At 40.9% G+C, this 24,593-nt stretch overlaps 1 protein-coding gene and 1 long non-coding RNA gene across 4 annotated transcripts in view; one reads left to right on the top strand and one right to left on the bottom strand.

Annotated features, from left to right (window-relative positions):
• The window catches only part of LOC133622480 (uncharacterized), a 28,464-nt gene extending 11,111 nt beyond the window's left edge, over window positions 1-17,353 (bottom strand). For both annotated transcript variants that reach the window (XR_012051121.1, XR_009817781.1), the window contains exon 1: window positions 17,219-17,353. This is a non-coding gene — a long non-coding RNA (uncharacterized lncRNA). The remainder of the gene's footprint in view (window positions 1-17,218) is intronic.
• LOC133622478 (vascular endothelial growth factor C-like) overlaps window positions 1-24,593 on the top strand; it is a 43,088-nt gene that overhangs the window by 12,715 nt on the left and 5,780 nt on the right. For both annotated transcript variants that reach the window (XM_061985263.1, XM_061985264.1), the window contains 6 exons: window positions 16,673-16,913; window positions 16,978-17,168; window positions 17,238-17,368; window positions 17,444-17,547; window positions 20,600-20,734; window positions 20,794-20,995. In XM_061985263.1, the coding sequence (XP_061841247.1) occupies window positions 16,673-16,913; window positions 16,978-17,168; window positions 17,238-17,368; window positions 17,444-17,547; window positions 20,600-20,734; window positions 20,794-20,995 (1,004 nt within the window). The remainder of the gene's footprint in view (window positions 1-16,672; window positions 16,914-16,977; window positions 17,169-17,237; window positions 17,369-17,443; window positions 17,548-20,599; window positions 20,735-20,793; window positions 20,996-24,593) is intronic.

Below are 24,593 nucleotides of genomic sequence, written 5' to 3'. Positions count from 1 at the left end.
TCGCCATGTCTCTTCGTCTCTGTTATGTTTTTGGACATTACAACTTGCCGTAGTTTTGAAGCAATGCATGATGGGAATCCGGATGTTGTGTGTCAGTGTATTAACGTGCCGGCTGGAATAAACACACGCTGAGAAATAGCTCCGTGCCTGCCTACTTTATGGGTTATAGATAAACCTATGGATAACGGAGACATATATAATAGTCTCCTTTTCAGGTGAGAGAGGATGCTAAAGGCAGTGCCTTTAAGACACGCCCCCAATATTGTTGTCCGGCTGGAAATCGGGAGAAATTCGTGAGAATGGTTGTCCCGGGAGGTTTTCGGGAAATTCGGGAAAATTCGGGAGGGTTGGCAAGTATGTTAGAGTACGCAAGGGGCTTAAATCTTCCTGCAAAAAGCATATACAAGAAAAAAATCTAAAGATGCATTGGAACAAATCCCTATACGTTATCAAAAAACGATTTGTCGAGTGATATCAAAGATTGTTTGTCGGTGGAGTTCCCAGACATATCCAACAATCGTGTGCTCCAGACATCATTCTCCACGACAAAACAAATGAAAACTTGAAAAAGCCTGGAGGTCTACAACTTCTTTATGTGTGGCTGCGTCAAAGAAATTGGTATCAAGACTGCCGGATAAATATGCATCGTTTCTGCTTGGGTAAGGTTGGATTTCATGATTTAACTTTGCGCTCTGCGAGGACGCGTCTATGTAAACCAGACCTGGGCAAATTAAGGCCCGGGGGCCACATGCGGCCCGTTAAGCTTTTCAATCTGGCCTGCCGGACATTCCCAAATAATTTGTTTTTTAATCTTTAAGATGGAAACTGTAGCTGCCATTATGATGTGCAGTGATGTGTTCAAATGCTTGATTGTAAAATATGTCGATGGAGAGGGGGTGTGACGTTCATATGTTGTCAATATTCAGTGTTTTATCGGTCATAGTTAATATTGTAAATCCCATATTCTTTATTTTCATGTACATTCTGGATGTCTTATTCAGTAAAAAAAAATTTAAATCCATTCCGTTTTTTAAGGTGGTCTGTCATAATGTTTTTAGCATTCAATCAGACATTATTGTGAGGTTTTGTAGATATACTAGCCCCCAGACACATTTTTTTCTATAAATTTGGCCCCTGAGTCAAAATAATTGCCCAGGCCTGATGTAAACAAACCAGCATCCGTGACTACGTTTCCATTTAACAAGCTGAATCATCACCATATTTGATTTTTGTCCTGTTGTCATATGTACTCTGACACATTGTGTACAGAATAAACAAGAGGGGATACCTGGAAGTACCCTTCCTGACAAAATATCATTGACCCTGACTTTGTTTGCTAAAAATTTAAAACACAAATAAATAATACTTCAGTGGGAAATACCAATATTAAAAATATAGCAAACAAACCTTTGACGAAGTGATCACTGCAAACTCGTGTGTTCTATTCGGCTCTCTCGGACTCAAGTGCGTGCTACATTTCTCGTCGTCTTTCGCACTTTTCCGCCCTTCTTGATTACCTCTCGAAGAACTCTGAAGAAACGTGTCCTTTTCACGATTTGAAGGGTTCGTACAGCCGAAAACAACACAAGCATAGGGCGTTTCTCTTCAAGAAAGGCCAAATGGCGCTTAGTGCCTATTGAGAACAGACGCTGGCTTGACCACCACGCATATTTTATGAGCCAGACGTGACATCACTTAAATCCAAGAAATAGCGGACGACTGACTGAAGACAAAAGAGAAGGCAGATAACCACAAATGAGCAGCAAGGGAAGCAGATTTTACTGATGTCCTTGACCTTCAGATTAAAAAGTGTACGATACAATAAATTACAAAAAAACTGTCCACTCTGACAGGGAATAAAGACAAAATGGTAACTGTTGAACTAACCCAAGGCCTCATACAGAATTACGTGTATTAAAGAAGCTAAAACCAATCCAATGTAGGTCAATGTATGCTAAACTAAGATGCAAAGCATCCACATCTTAGTTTTGCGGAATTAGCGTATTATCTAATACAGGTGGTTCCTGTTCCAACGAGGCGCAAGTTCAAATTTAGTGTAAGTCGAGACTCGGAATAACTAAATGAAGACTAAAGTCCCTTGCAGAACACAAATTACAGTAGTACTTCAATTTTACAAGTTTAAATTAGTTCTGTGACAGAGCTCTTAACTCAAAAACCTGTATCAAACCAACGTCTACATATTAAAATAATTGGAAATCTAATTGGTGCTTGATGCTCACAAGAGCACAATTTTGACATGTAACATGCCTTTAAAACAGTGGTTCTTAACCTGGGTTCGATCGAACACTAGGAGTTCGGTGAGTCGGCCTCAGGGGTTCGGCGGAGGTCAAGACACACCCGACTCATCGTGTAAATACAAACTTCTCCCTATCGGCGTATTACGGATACGGCAACAGCTGACTGATTTGCAGGTGTGTAATTTGTTGTGAGTTTATGCACTGTGTTGGTTTTGTTCTTTGAACAAGGTGATGTTCATGCACGGTTCATTTTGTGCACCAGTAAAAAAACATGGTAACACTTTAGTATGGGGAACATATTCACCATTAATTAGTTGCTTATTAACATTCAAATTAGTAACATATTGGCTCTTAACTAGTCATTATTAAGTACTTATTAATGCCTTATTCGGCATGGCCTTATTATAACCCTAACCCTCTAACCCTAACCCTAACCAAATAACTCTAAATTAAGTCTTTATTACTTAGAATATGTTCCCCATACTAAAGTGTTACCAAAAACATATAACTTTGTCTTGAATTTGAAAAAGAAAAAACCTTTTATTTTTCACTAAAGAAGGGTTCAGTGAATGCGCATATGAAACTGGTGGGGTTCGGTACCTCCAACAAGGTTAAGAACCACTGCTTTAAAAAGAAAAACTAACTTAAAAAAAAAAAAAAAAAGTATCCACATTTATATTTTGAAAATGTCGGACTGTAGGGAGCATCGGAATTATAAATCACACTGCTGATGAGCGGGTCTATTGTCATACAAAAGGCGCACCTGATTATACGGCGCATTAAAGGGGTCATATTAAAGTTAAAGTACCACTGATTGTCACACACACACACTAGGTGTGGCGAAATTATTCTCTGCATTTGACCCATCACCCTTGATCACCCCCTGGGAGGTGAGGGGAGCAGTGGGCAGCAGCGGTGACCGCGCCTGGGAATCATTATTGGTGATTTAACCCCCAAATCCAACCCTTGATGCTGAGTGTCAAGCAGGGAGGTAATGGGTTTCATTTTTATAGTCTTTGGTATGACTCGGCCGGGGTTTGAACTCACAACCTACCAATCTCAGGGTGGACACTCTATAAGGATTTTTTCTACATTTAAAAGACTTCCTTGTGGCTACATAACATGCAATGGTGGTGCTTTGCTTAAAATGTTGTATAGATTATGTTTTACAGACCACTTTCTGTTCTGGATGCGCCGTTTTGTGGGCGGTCTTATTTACGTGCTTCCCCTTCGACAGCATTTTCTCCCTGTCATCTTTGTTGTACCGGTAGTTTTCAGCGCTTCCATTGCGAGTCTACTGACAGATATAAGTTAGACCGAGAGATGTCCGATAATGGCTTTTTTTGCCCATATCCGATATTGTCCAACTCTTAATTACTGATTCCGATATCAACCAATACCGATATATACAGTCGTGGAATTGACGCATTATTATGCCTAATTTTGTTGTGATGCCCCGCTGGATGCATTAAACAATGTAACAAGGTTTTCCAAAATAAATCAACTCAAGTTATGGAAAAAAATACCAACATGGCACTGCCATATTTATTATTGAAGTCACAAAGTGCATTATTTTTTTTAACATGCCTCAAAACAGCAGCTTGGAAATTGGGACATGCTCTCGGAGCTTGAGGTGGGGGGTTAGGGGGTAGCGGGGTTGTGTATTGTAGCCTCCCAGAAGAGTTAGTGCTGCAAGGGGTTCTGGGTATTTGTTCTGTGTGTTTATGTTGTGTTACGGTGCGGATGTTCTCCCGAAATGTGTTTGTCATTCTTGTTTGGTGTGGGGTTCACAGTGTGGCGCATATTTGTAACAGTGTTAAAGTTGTTTATACAGCCACCCTCAGTGTGACCTGTATGGCTGTTGACCAAGTATGATTTGCATTCACTCGTGTGTGTGAAAAGCCGTAGATATTATGTGACTGGGCCGGCACGCAAAAGCAGTGCCTTTAAGGTTTAATGGCGCTCTGTACTTCTCCCTACGTCCGTGTACACAGCACCGTTTTAAAAACTCATAAATTTTACTTTTTGAAACCGATACCGATAATCTTGAAACCGATACCGATAATTTCCGATATTACATTTTAAAGCATTTATCGGCCGATAATATCGGCAGTCCGATATTATCGGACATATCTAGTTAGACCTGTAGGCTACTTTGTATTAGAAATGGCAACAGCGCTAATTTTAACTACACAGTAGACACTCTGGGGGCCTTGTACACATGCATGGGGGATTTGGGGTTCGGTGCACCCCTCATTGCCTCGTCGGCCGGCGGGGACTGCGGTCTGGTGGCCTGCCAGGCTTTTATTCATTTATTATTGTTATATATATTTTTTATTTTTTATGTATTTATATTTTATTTTATTTTATTTTTTATTTATTTTTTATTTATTTATTTATTTATTTAAAAAAAAAAATCTTATTATTTATTTGTGTGTGGCGTCGCGCGGGTCTCACTTCCTGTTGGGTGGGGTCCGTGCCCGTGTGGCCCGACCTTGCGCTGTGGGGTCTCTGTTGGTGACTTGATGTGGTGGCGGCGCGGCCCCCGTGTCTGGTCTGGATGCTGTGTCTCGGTTGTTTGGGCGGTGGTGTGTTTGTGCGGGTTTGGGTTGGGGTGGGGGGCCTTTTGGTTGGGGGGGTTGTTGGTGTCTCTTGTTTGCGTGTTGGCGTTCGGGCTGACTGGCGGGCTGGCGCCGGCTGGTCTCCGTGGTCCTGGTGGCGTGTGGTTGCTGGTCGCAGTTTTTTTTTGATCGCTTTGATTTGATTGGCTGGTGCTGGCTGTCTGGGGTTATTGCGGATGCTGTTTCTGCTGCCGTTTGTTTGTGGTGTGGGCGCCTGTGGCTGCTGGGTCTGGTGCAGGGGTGTGGCTGATGTTGTGACTGGTGGCAGCGCGCGCGCGTGATGGCTGTCGGGGCTGACGAACTGTGTATATGTGTGTGTATGTATGTATGTTTATATATGTGTATGTGTACATATGTGTATGTATATGTATATATGTGTATGTGTGGGTATGTATACATGTATGTGTGTATGTGTATGTATATATGTATATTTCTGGGGGTACGCTCTGGGCCTGCCTGTCAGACGGGGGTCGACGCCTCAGGCTACTGCATCCAAACTGCGTGTCTGGAGCTCCTGGGTCCCGCTGTCCATCCCTTCCGGGTGCCCGTCTTGGTTGGGGCCTGTTGGGCCTAGTCCCTGCGTCTATTGTGGTAGCTTGGTGCTGCAAGGTATTCCGAGGTGCTGCGAGTCGGCCAGTTGCTGGGGTAGTGACCTTGTTTGTCAGCATGTCTGTGATCTTCTTTTAATTCTTTTTTTTTTAATTAATTAATTAATTTATTTATTTATTTTTTAATATATTTTATTAATATTATTTTTTAATTTTTCCCCTCCCTCAGGGGGGGGGCTCGGCGGGGCGGTTGCTGGTTGTTCCATCTCCATCGTTGGGGTCCCTGCGGGTGGGGTGGGTGGTTCCCGTGGCCCTGTGCCTGGTTGGTCCTGCGGCGGCCGATTTGGGTGGGGTGGCCGGGGGCTGGCCTCGCCGCGCTCTCCGGGGGTGGGGGGTGGGCTCGGGGGGGCCCGGTTGCCGGTGGGGCGGGGGCGGTCTTCCCGTCCGGTTGCGGGGAGTCTCTGGGTCCCTCGGGCGGGGCGTCTCGCCTTTCTGCCCGTGTGGGGTGTGGTCTCTCGCTGGCTTGGGGTCTGGCTGTCCTCTGCTTTTCTCGTGCCCTGTCCTCTGCCGGGTGCGTCTGTCTGCGGCCTGCTGCTGGCCCTTGTGGGCGGTACGGTGGGTCGGGCTCTGGGGTTCCTGTCGCTGGCCGGCTTGGCTGCGTGGGGGCGGTGGTCCCTGGTTCCCTGGGCACCATGCCTCCTGTTTGTGGGTTGGGGTGATGGGGCCGTCCTCTGGCTCCCACGCACTCTGGGAGTCGAATGTATTGTACATGCAAATTCACATATGCTCACATACGTACATAGGTACCTACGCTCCCACATACATACACAAATACAGTACATATTTACCTACCTAATGTTCGTACATCCACACGCACATTCAATATACAAACATACACATACACATACTGTACATATACATTCACTGTACAAACAAATATACACATTCTGTACATATACATTCATTGTACAAACACATATACACATTCTGTACATATACAAGTACATATGCATACTTACACTCATGCACATAATCACGTTTCATCAAACATATATTAACGTTGTTGCCCTAGGGTAAACTGGGTGTAACACATGGCACACTGACAAAGCTTAACCTATTGTGACTATAACAATCTACAAGGTTAATGTAGGTTGCTTCTCTTTCTCCCCCTCCATTTTTCTGCATTCTTTCGTATCTCAAGTTATCATTACGTATATGTATTGTTGCATTTAAACAACTGTATTGTTGATAATAAAGGTAAATTATTGGTATTGTTCATTATCAATAGCGCTATTTCTATTGGTATTTGTATTGATCCATTTGTAGTGTAATAATGCTCATTGTCATTTCTGTATTATTTTTTATTTTTCGCTAACTGCTTATTTGCTATTACTTTTACCATCATATTTGTACATGTCATATTTGCTGATGTTGCTCTATTGTTGTTGTTGTTGTTGTTTGCTGTTGTTGTTTTTGTCTCTCTGTCTAATCCCCCTCTTGTCCCCACAATTTCCCCCTCTGTCTTCTTTTTTTTTCTCTTTCTATCCCCTCCTGCTCCGGCCCGGCTGCACTAAATGATAATATAAATACATTTAATAAAGTCAAATACAAATAAGGCAACAAGAGAAGTATCCTACACTTCTCTTTTGTAAAGTAAATCTGAACAGCCGACATGGGCATATACATCAACTATATGATTTGCCTGAGAAGCTGGACAGGACACAAAAAAAAGAAAAAAAAGAAATGGCAACAGCGGAGGATGAATGCCCCACAACAAGAGGATAGAGAATATTGACTACGGCGCGGACTACAATGGCAGATGTGCGCCCATTTTTGGGACTTATGCAGATCTTAAATATACATCAGCAGGTACCACTAGGTAAGAAAAGTTAGTTTTGCATAATATTGTGGTACAAAAAGCCAGATAAGGTCTCTTAATCGGTGCCATTTTGTGGTCCTTATACACACACCATAATAACACCTGCATGTTGAAGCACAGCACACACTGTATGACTACATTATCTATAATGCAACCCATCGGTGCAGCTTTGTAGCTTACCAAAGTCATACTAAAACATTTTGACAGATTCTTGAGGGCTGTGTGTAATGTTCTATATTCTCAACGAAACATCAACGTTTTGGGCTTGCTTGCTTACGGGTACTTGCTAGCGTCATTTATTGAACAGGCGTCAACCTGCACTCCACACGTATCTCTCATGTGTGAGTGCCATCTCTTGGTCACACTTATCATTACACCATGTACGAAATAAAATTGCTTCGAGGTCGGTATAAACACGTACATTAGGAACACCGGGTTATAAGGCGCACTGTTGGTTTTCGTGAAAATAAAAGGATCTTAAAGTGGCTGTTTGCAATATTTACACAGATGCCTAGAAGGCGCCAACTTTCCAATGTATTTTACACAGTATATCCCGCCCTCTCACGGCTTCTCGTACGGTACGTAACACATGTATGCACATTAGCTTTAGGTGTTGTTAGCTAATAATAGCAATCTGGATAGCTAGCATTAACTGTCATTGAATGTATATTCTATCATAACAACATGACTGCAAATTGTTCGTTGCTTCTCTTAGACCCGTGGTTCTTAACCTTGTTGGAGGTACTGAACCCCACCAGTTTCACATGCGCATTCACCGAACCCTTCTTTAGTGAAAAATAAAATGTTTTTTTTTCTTAATTTAATCTTAATTTATAAACAGTAATCATGAAATGATGTTATTACATTAAAGAAAGACTAATAAAGATATATTTTATAAACAGAAAGTTACAGGAATGTACACATGATCCCATGTTTACATCTCATTGTGCAACATGTGAATGTTTTAGTGGGAACTACCGGTAAATATGATTTCGGAAAGGGGTACAAATTATTTCCAAAGCAGGACCCCCACCCAGACATACAATACTAGTACACAGCTCATGAAAAACTATATATTTTGTTATTGTTGATGTAAGTGGGCCAAAACACTTATTTTAGAAATAAGAAATGACTGCTGTTATTTGATTATAATAATAAAACATCCATCCATCCATTTTCTACCGCTTGTCCCTTTTGGGGTCATTAACTTGTCCAGGTTTGGGACAGGTGTGCTGCTGGTGTGGCCACAATGTGCACATCTAAGTTAAAGTACCAATGATTGTCACACACGAGGTGTGGTGGAATTTGTCCTCTGCATTTGACCCATCCCCTTGATCACCCCTTGGGAGGTGAGGGGAACAGTAGGCAGCAGCGGTGCCACGCCCGGGAATCATTTTTGGTCATTTAACCCCCAATTCCAACTGTTGATGCTGAGTGCCAAGCAGGGAGGTAATGGGTCCCATTTTTATAGTCTTTGGTATGACTCGGCCGGGGTTTGAAGTCGCAACCTACCGATCTCAGGGCGAACACTCTAACCACTAGGCCACTGAGTAGGTCCACGCATATGGAAAATTAGAGGGAACATTGTTTGGGGGTATCCATAATACGCCAATAGGGAGAAGTTTTTATTTACACAATGGGTCGGGTGTGTCTTGACCTCCACAGCGGAGGCTCCGCCGAACCCCTGAGGCCGACTCACCGAACCCCTAGGGTTCGATCGAACCCAGGTTAAGAACCACTGTCTTAGACTCTAAGTACGTAAGTAAGTAAGTAAGTAAGTGCACCTTAAAGTCCGAAAACAATCGCATATCTTGAAGATGAACATCACAGCTATTTGTTTTTCATACACGGTCAACAATAAACCTCAAACATTATATAGATTCAACAGTCACCACATTAGGTACACCTGCAACTGATTGGCACTCAGCATCAAGGGTTGGAATTGGGGGTTGAATCACCAAAAAATATTCCTGGACGCGGCCACCGCTGCTGCTCACTGCTCCCCTCACCTCCCAGGGGGTGATAAAGGGTGATGGGTCAAATGCAGAGAATAATTTCGCCACACCTAGTGTGTGTGTGACAATCATTGGTACTTTAACTTTAACTTTCGGACCAATACAGAGCTGCATAAAAAAGCCAGCATATTAATGTCACCGCAGTTATTGTTCGCATGCCACGATTAGATAACAATAATACTTTATCTTACCTTATCTCGTGGTTACCAGAACTATAGTCGCTGTCTTTTTCGTCTGAGTTTAGCGGCTTATCCAACTTTGTGCTTTGACCAAACGGTCCGTGTAAAATGTGGTGCACAAATAAACATTTAATATTTATTTTATAGTAGTATTTTCATAGTAATAATTTGAAAGCAGTTGGGAGGGTATCAAACAAGGAATGACACGGGAGACTGCAGCCAACCGGCTGCCATGCAGGCAGAAAGCATGCACCAGGATGCCCACATAAGTACATTTGTCAATCAGTGACATCACAGTGTGCCCTACTAAAGAGTCCAAAACACAGATCACAGGCATCTAAAACAGCATGTAAGCTCATATGAGCGAGTATCCAACATTGTAACAACATTTATAAATCAAAGAAAACAAAAATAATCATAGGTTCCTGCACTGCAAAAACTGAAATCTAAGTAAGATTAAATATCTCAAATAAGGGTGATATTTGCTTATTTTCTGTCTGATAAGATAATTCTTCTCACAAAGCAGATTTTATGTTAGTGTTTTACTTGTTTTAAGTGTTTTTGGTCCTAAATGATCTCAGTAAGACATTACAGCTTGTTGCTGAGATTTGATGACCTATATTGAGTAAAACATGCTTGAAACTAGAATATCAACTGTTGCAAAGCTGTGTCATCAACACTCACAAGTATAAAACTACTTTTTTAAAGTAATAATTTCTTACTTCAAGCATGAAAACAAATCATGATGCCGAGCGCATATCATTATGTCAAGATAATGGCACTAGCATTTACTTAACTTAAGAATATTTTTCAACATATTGAGCAAAAAGGGCTCTTTTTTTTTCTACCAAGAAAAGTGCACTATATACTTATTTTAAGGTATTTTTGGGTTCATTGAGGTTAGCTGATTTTACTTGTTTTGGAAAGTCTTGACAAGCCGAATTTTCTTGATCTATTGGCAGATAATTTTGCTTAGTTCAAATAAAATACCCCTCATTTTTGTATTTTTTTTTTTCTTGTTTTTGAACACTGACTTTTTGCAGTGTGTTAAGATTATGCAAATTAGCACAAGCCTTAAACCACCCCATATTATAATTATTATTTTGTTATTACTGGAATTTCACTTTCATGCCTTCTCACCTTTTTACTTTTCAAGACTTCAATCTTTTGGCCTTTAACTTATGTATCACTGCGATACAACATTGATTCTGCTCTTCCAGCAAATGCGTTAGCAATCGTTCCATCTCAATTAAGTTAAAGTTAAAGTACCAATGATTGTCACACACACACTAGGTGTGGTGAAATTTGTCCTCTGCATTTGACCCATCCCCTTGTTCACCCCCTGGGAGGTGAGGGGAGCAGTGGGCAGCAGCGGTGCCGCGCCGGGAATCATTTTTGGTGATTTAACCCCCAATTGCAACCCTTGATGCTAAGTGCCAAGCAGGGAGGTAATGGGTCCCATTTTTATAGTCTTTGGTATGACTCGGCCGGGGTTTGAACCCACAACCTACCCATCTCAGGGCGGACACTCTATGAATCCCCTAATGCAGGATTTTGAGAAAAAACGTCATTGCAGATTTTTCTCTCAAAATTGCGATTTTTATATTTTACACATATAATTGCATAACACTGTGAAAATAATGAGTGAAGGAAGACATGTTACTTTTAGACTGTCAATTAACATATTCTGGTCTTAAGGTGCCACACGTCAGAACAATATGCAATAAATGTACTTTTATTTGGATTAATGCAGAGAAACCCAGCTTTTTTTCTACATCATGCTCTTAAACTGAAAAAATAATCGATAAAATATACATACCGTATTTTTCGGAGTATAATTCGCTCCGGAGTATAAGTCGCACCGGCCGAAAATGCATAATAAAGAAGAAAAAAAACATATAAGTCGCATTATTTGGGGAAATATATTTGATAAAACCCAACACCAAGAATAGACATTTGAAAGGCAATTTAAAATAAATAAAGAATAGTGAACAACAGACTGAATAAGTGTACGTTATATGACGCATAAATAACCAACTGAGAACGTGCCTGGTATGTTAACGTAACATATTATGGTAAGAGTCATTCAAATAACTATAACATATAGAACATGCTATACGTTTACCAAACAATCTGTCACTCCTAATCGCTAAATCCCATGAAATCTTATACGTCTAGTCTCTTACGTGAATGAGCTAAATAATATATTTGATATTTTACGATAATGTGTTAATAATTTCACACATAAGTCGCTCCTGAGTATAAGTCGCACCTCCGGCCAAACTATGAAAAAAACTGCGACTTATAGTCCGAAAAATACGATTCTATACCCTTGGGAGACATAATGTAGTCAAAAAGTGAACTGATAAGCAATGATAATCTTCCTCAGTGTAGTTGTTCGTACAACACATACTGTAGTTTATTGTTCCGCCGCACGCGCTGTAAACTCGTTCCTGATTTACGGACCAAACGTTTTAAATGAATTAATGGGAGCACATTTGTAACCATGAAACGTTGTAAAAATGGAGCGTCATAAATCAAGGACCACCAGTAATATAGCTCATGAATTATTTCTATTTACGGAATACAAAAAAACTGTGGGCCAAAAATAATGGACAGCCCTCGTCTACAAAATGTTACCATGTAGTAGTAGAATAGTACTGTCCATAACAGCAGATGAACTGTGAAGTCATTGCTTATTGCTGCAGTTTAGAGGCAATGAAACCGGCCCCATGCTGCTGAAAGTGGACACACCCCACAGCACTGGCCCGGTCATTGGTCTATCATGACCTAACGGTCCCTTAGCGATGACCTCATGCCAGAACGAGAGAAAGAGATTCACACTTTTGAGCCATATAAGTTCAATGAAAAAAAGATGGATATAGAAAAGAGGAGTGCCTGTTTCTGAGTAGGACAACCTACATCACCTGCAGCCATTATGAACAACTCCATTATGTTATCATTCTATGTTAGAATGTGTAACTAGCTAGCACCATTAATAAGTCAAATGTGGTATGGAGGAGGGATTAAGGAACGCTTGAACAAAACACGATGTGTGAACATACTCACAGTAGCCATCCGCAATATATTCTGAAACACTGCCAGTTGTGGATTTCAAGAGAATTCCATTTCATAGGGCGTGAAGTTGATAACAATTTGGCTCTCGTCATCGGAATTTCGTAACTCCTGCTGACGTTAGCAGGTGGTGTCACAACTTTAACTTGTAAGAACCCATGCCAATTTCTGTTTAAAGAGAAATGGCAGAGGGTAAAACATGGTTAGATTGGGATGTTGTGGTAAATGTGGTCCTTATTTCGTAGTAACCCACATTTTTGTGCTTAGTAGCACAAATGTACATAAAAACAGAAGAAGTCATTAGAAAAGTGAGGTTTATTGAGTGGCTTATTAGCATTTTTGCTGTATCAATTACATCACATCAAGCTTTATAGCAATTTTAAGGAATATAGTAGCTTGTTTTATTTGAGTTAATTCAATAGATGTACCGTATTTTTCGGATTATAAATCGCAGTTTTTTTCATAGTTTGGCCGGGGGTGCGATTTATACTCTGGAGCGATTTATGTGTGAAATTATTAACACATTACCGTAAAATATCAAAATAATATTATTTAGAAGCGACACCGAGGAAGAAGATTTCATCGGATTTAGCGATTAGGAGTGACAAATTGTTTGGTAAACGTATAGCATGTTCTATATGTTATAGTTATTTGAATGACTCTTACCATAATATGTTACGTTAACATACCAGGCACGTTCTCAGTTTGTTATTTATGCCTCATATAACGTACACTTATTCAGCCTGTTGTTCACTATTCTTTATTTATTTTAAATTGCCTTTCAAATGTCTATTCTTGGTGTTGGGTTTTATCAAATAAATTTCCCCCAAAAATGCGACTTATACTCCAGTGCGACTTGTATATGTTTTTTTCCTTCTTTATTATGCATTTTTGGCCTGTGCGACTTATAATCTGAAAAATTCGGTAGTAAGAACAGTTCCATTGTAGTATTTGGATCCAAATTACAGGGTCAAATTATTTTCCAGAAAGCTACTGACACTTGTCTTCTCTTATTCTTTCAATGTTTTGGAAAACCAGCATCCTTTAAAGTAGACATTTTATTTTTGGTCCATTTATTTAGTTAGGAGTTACAGGAGCGCTCTGCCGTTTTTAGGAACCTTCTGTTAAAAAAAGCTAGTCAAAGATCCTCTCTGTGACAGCACTCGTGTTTTTCAGAATCTACTGCAAAAATGTGCGTCCTCAAGTTTTTTTTTTAACTGAACTTGCAGTTAAATAAGCACAAATAATGAAAAAGAGAGGACCTAAAATGGAACCCTGGGGAACACCATTATTACGACTAAAAAAGATGAACGAATGACTACTGACTGGATCTGAAGTAAGCAAGCTACAGCAACACCATAGTTACATACATCACATTATGAAAACATGTCACTGCCAAAAAGGAGAAGACTTACAGCGGTGCCTTGAGGAACGCCTCAGTTCTATAAATCAAAAGTTTGGACTGCAGTGTTCTATGATTGCTTCCAAAGTTTAAAATGTGAGCGCAAGTATTTGCCAATGTGTTTATAGTGGTCCAAGTTCCTCCAAACAACAGAAGCACTCCTGTGTTTTTAGGAATTTGTTGTAAAAATGTTTGTCTCCAAAGTATGGTGCCCGGGCCGCCAGTTGAACGGCTTTAATTAGGTTAATGTCCACACGAGCACAGATAGCATTGCCTCTGCGGTGTTAAAATGATCTTAATCCACACAAGTGTACAGTAGTTTCAAAATTGTATCTGTCCACCAGTGACGTGCAGTGAGGTTTGAGGTTGGGGAGGCACTGACCCACTCGTCAGATTTACAAACATACAGTATGATGCAATGGCACCGGCTCAAAATCACAAAAACACACAGTATGATGCTAGAATAAAACATTTCAACACACTTAGCACACAATTAACACAGCACTGCAGAGCAGACACTAGACCAGGTTTGGGAGACCCCTGGGTTAAAACAATTTGGCCAGGGGCCGGGCTGTGTGTATGTATATGTACATATATACATACACATATATATATATATATATATATATATATATATATATATATATATATATATATGTTAACCGGTGTTGGCAGTTCATGAACTTTTGGAGTGCAAGTTCACAATATATCGCCCCCTACTGTGAGGCAGAGGTACTTGCTGCCTCATGGCCTGCCTTTACCCCGTGGCAACAAGCACGCGCCCCCTCGCACGCTCAATACACTTTAAATAAATGATAAATGGGTTGTACTTGTATAGCGCTTTTCTACCTTCAAGGTACTCAAAGCGCTTTGACACTACTTCCACATTTACCCATTCACACACACATTCACACACTGATGGAGGGAGCTGCCATGCAAGGCGCTAACCAGCACCCATCAGGAGCAAGGGTGAAGTGTCTTGCTCAGGACACAACGGACATGACGAGGTTGGTACTAGGTGGGGATTGAACCAGGGACCCTCGGGTCGCGCACGGCCATTCTTCCACTGCGCCACGCCGTCCCTTTTGTGTGTAACCGTGGAGGCACCACCTGTGTCTGCCTCACTTCTTGTCTGCCTTGTTATTTTCATCAGGAAACACGGAATTTCCGCGATTTTGACCATGAAAATGATCAAAATATACAGGAACGACACCAAAAATCACATACAAAGCATAGACATGTGCAATGATGATTGTATATTTACGTTTAAACATACAGTATGTCCTCGTAATGTATTTAAAGCCAGCAAGCCAGTGTTGTTTTTATTGTACTTTGGAAATGAAAACGCAAAATTGTGACATCAAATTATGTCTGTTTGTGTGAACATGGCAAGCTTTTGGAAATTAGATAGCTTACTTGACAGGCTACCATTTTAGAGCAGCTGTAGCTTGGTATCAGTGTTGCCAGATGGGAAATGACACAGGATCCTTAACAAGCTTAGAAGCTTAATATTATTGTATTTTGAGGAAAATGATTAGACATTGCTCAAAACCTTCTGCTACAGTAAAATATTACCACGGACAGTGTGTAGCATAGTCTATAATACAGAGTTAACTTTGAATAAACTATCAGGACATTTGGAAACAACTTTTTGTGTTTTCTAATAGCTATGAATTAATGCGGTGAAATAATTACTGTTCACATAGAGGGTGAAACGATCATACAAAAATGATAATTACTGTACTTCAGGCAACACTGCCTGAAATAGTTACAAGACTGTCACGTTTTCCGTGTTTTTTTCACCTTTTGACAAGTTTTGTCCATTTTTCTAACTTAATATTAGTCCCTAAAAGACAACAGACTAGTGTGGAATAAAGGGTGGAATCGCTGTGGAGTTAAAAAAAAAAAAAAAAGACTGTTTGCGAGAAATACATTTATGGCGCTCAGAAGTATGGAAGAATTTACAAAGCAGGCTTTGTACCACAGGAAGATTTAATCCTGATAAGACCAGACTTCTCTGGAAAAAGATGTCAGAGCAGACTTATTTTTCAGCAGAGGAGCAGGCACTTGTCTAGTTTAGCACGCACACACACACACACACACACACACACACACACACAGACACACACAGACACACACACACGGTACCTCCCCTTTCTCCCTCTGTTCGTCAGCTGCTCATTGCCTATCTTATAGAAGTGGATTTTACTTTTATTATTGTAGCGATATGGTTCTTAAAGTTTAGGATGTGTGTCATTTCTGATCGTTTGTGAGGGCACCAAAGTGACTTTTTGTATTTGCGGGTGTTGGCAGAGCAGCGCATACAAATGACAGCAGCTTGTTGTTGTTTTGGCTTATTAATAAAGAGAAAGTTCATCTATCACCCTTGTTATGTTTGTTTGCTATACAGTACTTAATATCAATGTATATTGTGTTTAAAGTGTACAAACCTTCACTAAAATATGGACTTTTGTCGAGGCTGGAACCCATTATTCATATTTACATTGTTTCTTATGGAGAAATTTGCTTCACTATACAAACTTTTCGGTTTAGGAGCCCTTTTCAAAAACCAATTAACTTCATAAATTGAGGTTCCACTGTATATCCTTTGATTTTCCAATAGAAAAAGAACACCCCTTATTTAAATTGTTCTAATGGGTTAAATAAGATGGCATTTTTCCTTCCTGTCCTGCAGGCTCCAGTGATGTCAGATGACCCGACAAGTCTACAGAGTGTGACGAGTGTGGATCAGCTACTCCAGCTTCTTTATCCAGAATATAATCTGCTTCAACAGTGCCTGAGGAAAAAGTCGTGGCCTGGCACTTCCTCCTCTTTCCCCACATCCTCAGCAAGCCTGGCCGTGCATCCTAGCCGTGACAATCGATGGGTGCAGCTAAGAGAAGATGCTCTTTATAAGGTGGACGGCACTCTTGGAGGTAAACACCACCATGTTCACGCTTCTAAAAGCAGCCACTCACTAACACAATCGCACGCAATCAGTCATCCTAGAGGAGATCCAGCGCACCTCATGCCAGCCGAGGGAGGTGTGCATTGAGGTCACCAAAGAATACCCAGAATCCACCAGTCAGTTCTACCTCCCCCGCTGTGTGGCGCTGCATCGCTGCGGGGGATGCTGCACCAACGAAGCCGTTTACTGCGCCAACACGAGTCACACGCTTGTCAACAAGACGGTAAATATCACCACGGTTGCACACACGCCAGCATCATCATCAACTCTTACCTCCTTTGCGTCCTGCCAGCTGATGGAGCTGTCGCCACCCAGGATGGAGCGCTCCGTTGTCATGGTGACCTTTGTCAACCACACGGCGTGCGAGTGCGTCCCAAAGCGGCCGCTTCACTCCATCATTAGACGAGCTGCAACAGATCACCTGTTAGTGAGACTCAAAACACACGTCACACTTGTCAGTCTTGTGTGCGCGCTTATTCTGTGTGTGTGTTTGTCCAGGTGTTCCCCTCCCACCGTCCCCTGTGTTCCAGGGTTCCTGTGGGATCCTGTGAACTGCATGTGCGTCTCCACAGATGCCATTAACTACTCTGAGAAGGAGACGGGTGAGACATTTTGATGTCCGCAAAAATGCCGCAATTACAAGTTACATACACATTACTGCGAGGGTGTCCAAATGTTATAAATCACAGGTGTTAAACTGAAGAGCCACATTATTTTATACGGCCCGCGAAAGCCTGAAAATAAATGTGTCAATAAAGTAAACAAACTATTTATTCTTTCCTTTTAGACGGATACAAATGCATGTACAAACCCCGTTTCCATATGAGTTGGGAAATTGTGTTAGATGTAAATATAAATGGAATACAATGATTTGCAAAACCCTTTCAACCCATATTCAGTTGAATGCACTACAAAGACAACATATTTGATGTTCAAACTCATAAACTTTTTTTTTTTTTTTTCAAATAATAATTAACTTAGAATTTCATCGCTGCAACTCGTAACAAAGTAGTTGGGAAAGGGCATGTTCACCACTGTGTTATATGGCCTTTCCTTTTAACAACACTCAGTAAATGTTTGGGAACTGAGGAGACACATTTTTGAAGCTTCTCAGGTGGAATTCTTTCCCATTCTTGCTTGATGTACAGCTTAAGTTGTTCAACAATCCGGGGGTCTCCGTTGTGGTATTTTAGGCTTCATAATGCGCCACACATTTTCAATGGGAGACAGGTCTGGACTACAGGCAGGCCAGTCTAGTACCCGCACTCTTTTACTATGAAGCCATGTTGATGTAACACGTGGCTTGGCATTGTCTTGCTGAAATAAGCAGGGGCGTCCATGGTAACGTTGCTTGGATGGCAACATGTGTTGCTCCAAAACCTGTATGTACCTTTCAGCATTAATGGCGCTTTCACAGATGTGTAAGTTACCCATGTCTTGGGCACTAATACACACCCATACCATCACAGATGCTGGCTTTTTAACTTTGCGCCTACAACAATCCGGATGGTTCTTTTCCTCTTTGTTCCGGAGGACAAGGCTTACACAGTTTACAAAAACAATTTGAAATGTGGACTCGTCAGACCACAGAACACTTTTCCACTTTGTATCAGTCCATCTTAGATGAGCTCAGGCCCAGCGAAGCCGACGGCGTTTCTGGGTGTTGTTGATAAACGGTTTTCGCCTTGCATAGGAGAGTTTTAACTTGCACTTACAGATGTAGCGACCAACTGTAGTTACTGACAGTGGGTTTCTGAAGTGTTCCTGAGCCCATGTGGTGATATCCTTTACACACTGATGTCGCTTGTTGATGCAGTATAGCCTGAGGGATCGAAGGTCACTTGCTTAGCTGCTTACGTGCAGTGATTTCTCCAGATTCTCTGAACTCTTTGATATTACAGAGCGTAAATGGTGAAATCCCTAAATTCCTTGTAATAGCTGGTTGAAAAAGGTTTTTCTTAAACTGTTCAACAATTTGCTCCCGCATTTGTTGACAAAGTGGTGACCCTCGCCCCATCCTTGTTTGTGAATGACTGAGCATTTCATGGAATCTACTTTTATACCCAATCATGGCACCCACCTGTTCCCAGTTTGCCTGTTCACCTGTGGGATGTTCCAAATAAGTGTTTGATGAGCATTTCTCAACTTTATCAGTATTTATTGCCACCTTTCCCAACTTCTTTGTCACATGTTGCTGGCATCAAATTCTAAAGTTAATGATTATTTGCCAAAAAAAAAAATGTTTATCAGTTTGAACATCAAATATGTTGTCTTTGTAGCATATTCAAATGAATATGGGTTGAAAAGGATTTGCAAATCATTGTATTCCGTTTTTATTTACATCTAACACAATTTCCCAACTCATATGGAAACGGGGTTTGTACTCTATGCAGTTGCATATCTTTTCTACTTTAGTAATTTATAATAATGCAACACACATATTACACAAATCCCTTTTTTTGTCAAGATTTGACTATTATATAGTTTTTTACAAAAACTGGGGGAAAAAATCAGTAGTTGCAATTAAAAACTGGCAGCTCAGTCTGGAATTTTACCGTAAAAAAAAAAAGTTTTTCCATTTACAATAACACACAGTAAAAACAAGGAAAAAACTGGCAGCTCAGACGCCAGAATTTTACTGTGAAAGAAAAACGTGGCACCAGTTTTCATTTCACAGTAATGTACTGTTAAAACCACTGTACATTTTACGGTAAATTCCTGGTGAGTGAGCTGCCAGTTTTCCCCCCCGCAAAACTACATATAATCAAATGCTTAGGAAATTGTGTAACAGTGTTATGAAGGGATTTGTTGTACATTTATCCATCCATCTTCTACCGCTTATCCCTCTCGAGTTCGCGGGGGCTGGAGCCTATACCAGCTGCACTCAGGCGCAAGGTAGTATACACCCTGAGCTAGTCGACACCACATCGCAGGACAAACATTCACACACGATGGCCAATTAAGTGTATTAATATTTGTTCACTGTTATAAGCAGCCACAACTGCAATGAAACAAGTTTGACACCTCTGTTCTAGTGTATGCCATAGTGTGATAGTTGCTTTTGGAGTTCCTGCTAGACTTGAGTTACTTTTATTCTGCCTGGTACCTAATAAAGGGACCTCCTCCTTGCACTTTGCCTGTACTCTGCACCCTGGGATCACGCCAACAGCTGACATGTGGCATTGTCACAAAAACAATGTGTTATATTTAAAGAAGGGCTGATTAAGTTAACATCCAATCATAATTACAAAAAATAATTGCATTAATTATGTAAAAATGCAGATTAATCATGCAAATTTACTGGTAACAAAAAAGAGATCAGCACAAATGTCACAAAGCTTGTTTGCATACCAGGTTATAGGAAAATTAAATACAGCGAATTATGTTTATGGATGTTTCTCCATTATCTATTAGTGTACACAAGCAGCTTGTTATTTGCAATATTACTGCAGAATTGCTTCAGATGTGCACGTTAATACTATACTGCAAATAAATGACGTGCATTCAAGTCAAACATTTAAAAAATGTCACCCTTGCATTAGGGGAAGATGACTCCTAAGCAGACGCATTCTATTCAGCTCAGTTCTATTTACTTAACAAGGTCTGGATTTTGCAACTAACCATTGGTTCTTCTCTTCTCTCTGTGGCTTCCAGAGGCTCTGGACTCTGGGCTGCTGGCTCTATGTGGCCCCAACAGGGTTCTGAAGGAGTCCAGCTGCGAGTGCATCTGTCGAAACGGGCTCACTGAGGCCAGCTGCGGTTCGGGCTGGAAACTTGACCACAACACATGTAAGCAGTTATGCAGTTATGAAGTGTAGAAATGTGTTTGCTAATGTGTTCTCCTGCAGGTGAATGTCAGTGCGAAGGCCAAGTTGATGGGAAGTGGTGCCCCAACGGCCAGCGGTGGGACGAGGAGCTGTGTGGCTGCGTGTGCGCTGCCCAGTGTCCAGGGAATCAACCCCTTAACCCGGACACCTGCCTGTGTCAGTGCAGGGAGAGTCCCCAGTCATGTCTGAGGCAGGGCAAGAGGTTCAACCCCAACACCTGCAGGTACATTTCAGGACACTAAAACGATATTACTCTGCTGCATAATTATGTAAAGACTGCGACATTTTTTTATGTGCCTCAAAACAAAATATGAGCCGCTCTAAATCGACGTCAAAAACATTCCTCGCTCAAAACATTCTCCATTTACTTTTGTTTCGATGCTTCCTTTTATGGACACGAGACGTGCCCAGCATCCAACCACGCTCTTAGCTGCGAGTGTGCATTGCGGTTCCCACAGCTCGCATGCGAGAGGCCTCGACCCGAGAGGCCTGAACTTGCTGACAGTGAGCAGAACAGCCATCAGGCCGTAGGGCAGCCGCAGAGATGGATGGAGTGACAGGGCCCAAAGAAAAACACACAAGTAGACATAAGCTGAGCCATTGGGGAAAGTTCAGATGTGCAAGTGATCTTTCATGCCGAGGCCAGGGGTGGCCAGAAAGATGGATATGTGAGCACTTTGTGGAAGATAATCGGAAAAATTCTTAGCTTTTTAGTTTGTTTAATGCAGTGCTTCTCAAATATTTTCTGTTACGCGACCCACTAGGAAGAAGAAAATATTTGCGCCCCCCCGCACACACTCTCCACTGTGACTATAAATAGTATTATTTGTTTATAAAATTGTTATAACTATACCTCTACTTAACATTGTTAGCTTATAACATTTAAGGAAACAACACACCGGTCTTTCTTAGTCTCCCACCGTGGTTACAGTGAAGTCAAGTGCTACATGCGATTCATCATATTCTGGTACGGCCAAAAAAAAAAAGCATGTTCCCCGAGGTCACACGTGTTCCCGTCCCCCCAGGGGGCCTACCCCACTATTTGAGAAGGACTGGTTTAATGCATAACAAAAAGCTGAGACTGCTGTAATTGACTAGAATGATTACCGTATTTTTCGGACTATAAGTCGCAGTTTTTTTTCATAGTTTGGCCGGGGGTGCGACTTATACTCAGGAGCGACTTGTGTGTGAAATTATGAACACATTACCGTAAAATATCAAATAATATTATTAAGCTCATTCACACAAGACTAGAAGTATAAGATTTCATGGGATTTAGCGATTAGGAGTGACAGATTGTTTGGTAAACGTATAGCATGTTCTATATGTTATAGTTATTTGAATGACTCTTACCATAATATGTTACGTTAACATACCAGGCACGTTCTCAGTTGGTTATTTATGCCTCATATAACGTACACTTATTCAGCCTGTTGTTCACTATTCTTCATTTGCTTACGGTCTTCGACTAACAATTTTCATCGTCAAATTGTATCCGTTAGATTTTGCCCATAGTCCACTATCAGTCAGGTCCACGGTATTTTTTTAAAAAGAGAAATAGACAGATGATATGTAGTAGTGCAGTGGTTGTCAAACTTTTTCCATAATGACCAACATTAAAATACAGTAGCATTGTCGGCATAAGTATTCATTAGAAACAAGGCAAAGATTTCAAATAACAAGAAAATTTATAATTTTTGTCCGCTGTAACATTACACACAGTTTGAACAGTACCACTGTTTGAATATTTAATTATGTGATTCTTTGGCTTACCACCAAATAAAACCGGCATACCACTAGTGTTTGAGAATCACCGTAGTTGATCACTAGGTGATACTAACGTCACATATGTGCTCTAGCCCGTGAACATTGGATTAATCTACTGAAGTTAATTAAATATACTTATAAAAGGAAAAAACAAATAGATCAAATAAAACAGTTCACACTGGAGATACGGTTAAAAGTAGCAAAAAAGTGTAAGCTACAAGATTTATCTAAATCATTACAGTGGGTAGCATACAATAATGAATTCAAACGAGCCACATATGATAATGGATAAGAGGTGACTAAGCAGGTGTATTACAGCTTGGTGTGTGTTGATAAAGAAGGGGCAAATGGAGAGTTTCTAAAATTTAAGAGAAAAATACAATTTGGATAAACTGGAATTTGTCAAATACCTACAATTTAGATATTACAATATGAAAGAGATCAGGACAGAACCTTCCAGCGAAAAGAATGGGGTGGGACAAATAATAATGAATACATACAAAGGAAAGGAGATTAAAATTACATTTGGGTTATATGAGAAGCTCATGTCTAATAAATGTTTAACAGCATGCATTAGAGAAAAATGGGAATCAAAATTGCACGTTAAAATCACAGCTGAATAATACTTACACATGATGGGCAGCACGGTGGAAGAGGGGTTAGTGCATCTGCCTCACAATATGAAGGTGCTGAGTAGTCTGGGGTTCAATCCCAGGCTCGGGATCTTTCTGTGTGGAGTTTGCATGTTCTCCCCGTGACTGCGTGGGTTCCCTCCGGGTACTCCGGCTTCCTCCCACCTCCAAAGACATGCACCTTGGGATAGGTTGATTGGCAACACTAAATTGGCCCTAGTGTGTGAATGTGAGTGTGAATGTTGTCTGTCTATCTGTGTTGGCCCTGTGATGAGGTGGCGACTTGTCCAGGGTGTACCCCGCCTTCCGCCCGATTGTAGCTGAGATAGGCTCCAGCGCCCCCCGCGACCCTGAAGGGAATAAGCGGTAGAAAATGGATGGAAATGGATGCTGAAGACCCATAATACATCCACCAGTTTACGTGGGAGTGTTCCTGGTGGAATATAATACGTTTCTTTGTGACATCCAAAATGAAAAGTAAACAATTGAAAACAAACATACATATCTGCCAACTTTTGAAACTTAAAAAGCCTAGTAGCCAGGGTCCTGGAGGGGGTTCAGCCCCCCGACGCTAAATGAATTTCAGCATTCATACAGGTTGGATTGTGGCTAAAACCTTCACATTTGTCATATTGACACACAAAAAAACTACAAAAATCTTAAAGAGTAAAACAATGTTTATTGTATTAGATAACTTATTTTATCTGAATAGCCCTTTGTGATTTGTAGCATGAAATAAATATATTGCAGTTATGTTTGTTGTAAAATCATTCAACTATTGAATGTCAAAATATAAACAGTAGAAGTAATTAACAAAATGTCAGCTACTGTCTTGTTGTAAAACACCAAATGACAATGAAATTTAGCATTTAGACAGGCTATATACTGTAGCAAAAGTCATCACGTCTGCCACAATCATGTGTGTTCTTAAATGTATATTCCACGTCTTCCATGTCGAGAGCAGTTTTGATTTGGGCTTACATGGTAAACAACTCAAATGAATGTTTGGGCATTGTTTTATCCAGACGCATACATTTGTCCGAATGTGGCCAAGTAGACGCATTGTGGGTTTCCTGGACGTCGTCTACATCGCGATTAGAAAAATAGGAAGAGAATCCCTCTGCCATCTTCCACTAGTTTTTTTAATATCTAAATCGCCTGCTTGAATATTCCCTCTTCTACTTCAACAGACACGCACATCCCAAATGTGCGTGTCTGTTGTGATTTATTTTCCTGGTTTGATGACCCCCTCTGTCTTACCTCTGATTGGTCTGTCCGTAATGTTTTTCCCTAATCTTAACCAATCGTGACTCATCATAGTAAACCAACCAACCAATCATGGATTTTCTTATACGTAAACCAACCAATCATCATTGATTTTTCCCGTATATTTTGTCCCCTGCCTATGGAGTTGCACTAGTC

This window comes from Nerophis lumbriciformis, linkage group LG23, assembly GCF_033978685.3.
Source record: "Nerophis lumbriciformis linkage group LG23, RoL_Nlum_v2.1, whole genome shotgun sequence".
NCBI lineage: Eukaryota > Metazoa > Chordata > Actinopteri > Syngnathiformes > Syngnathidae > Nerophis > Nerophis lumbriciformis.
Note: the sequence above shows the minus strand (reverse complement) of the source record. Positions and strands in the feature narration are given on the sequence as shown.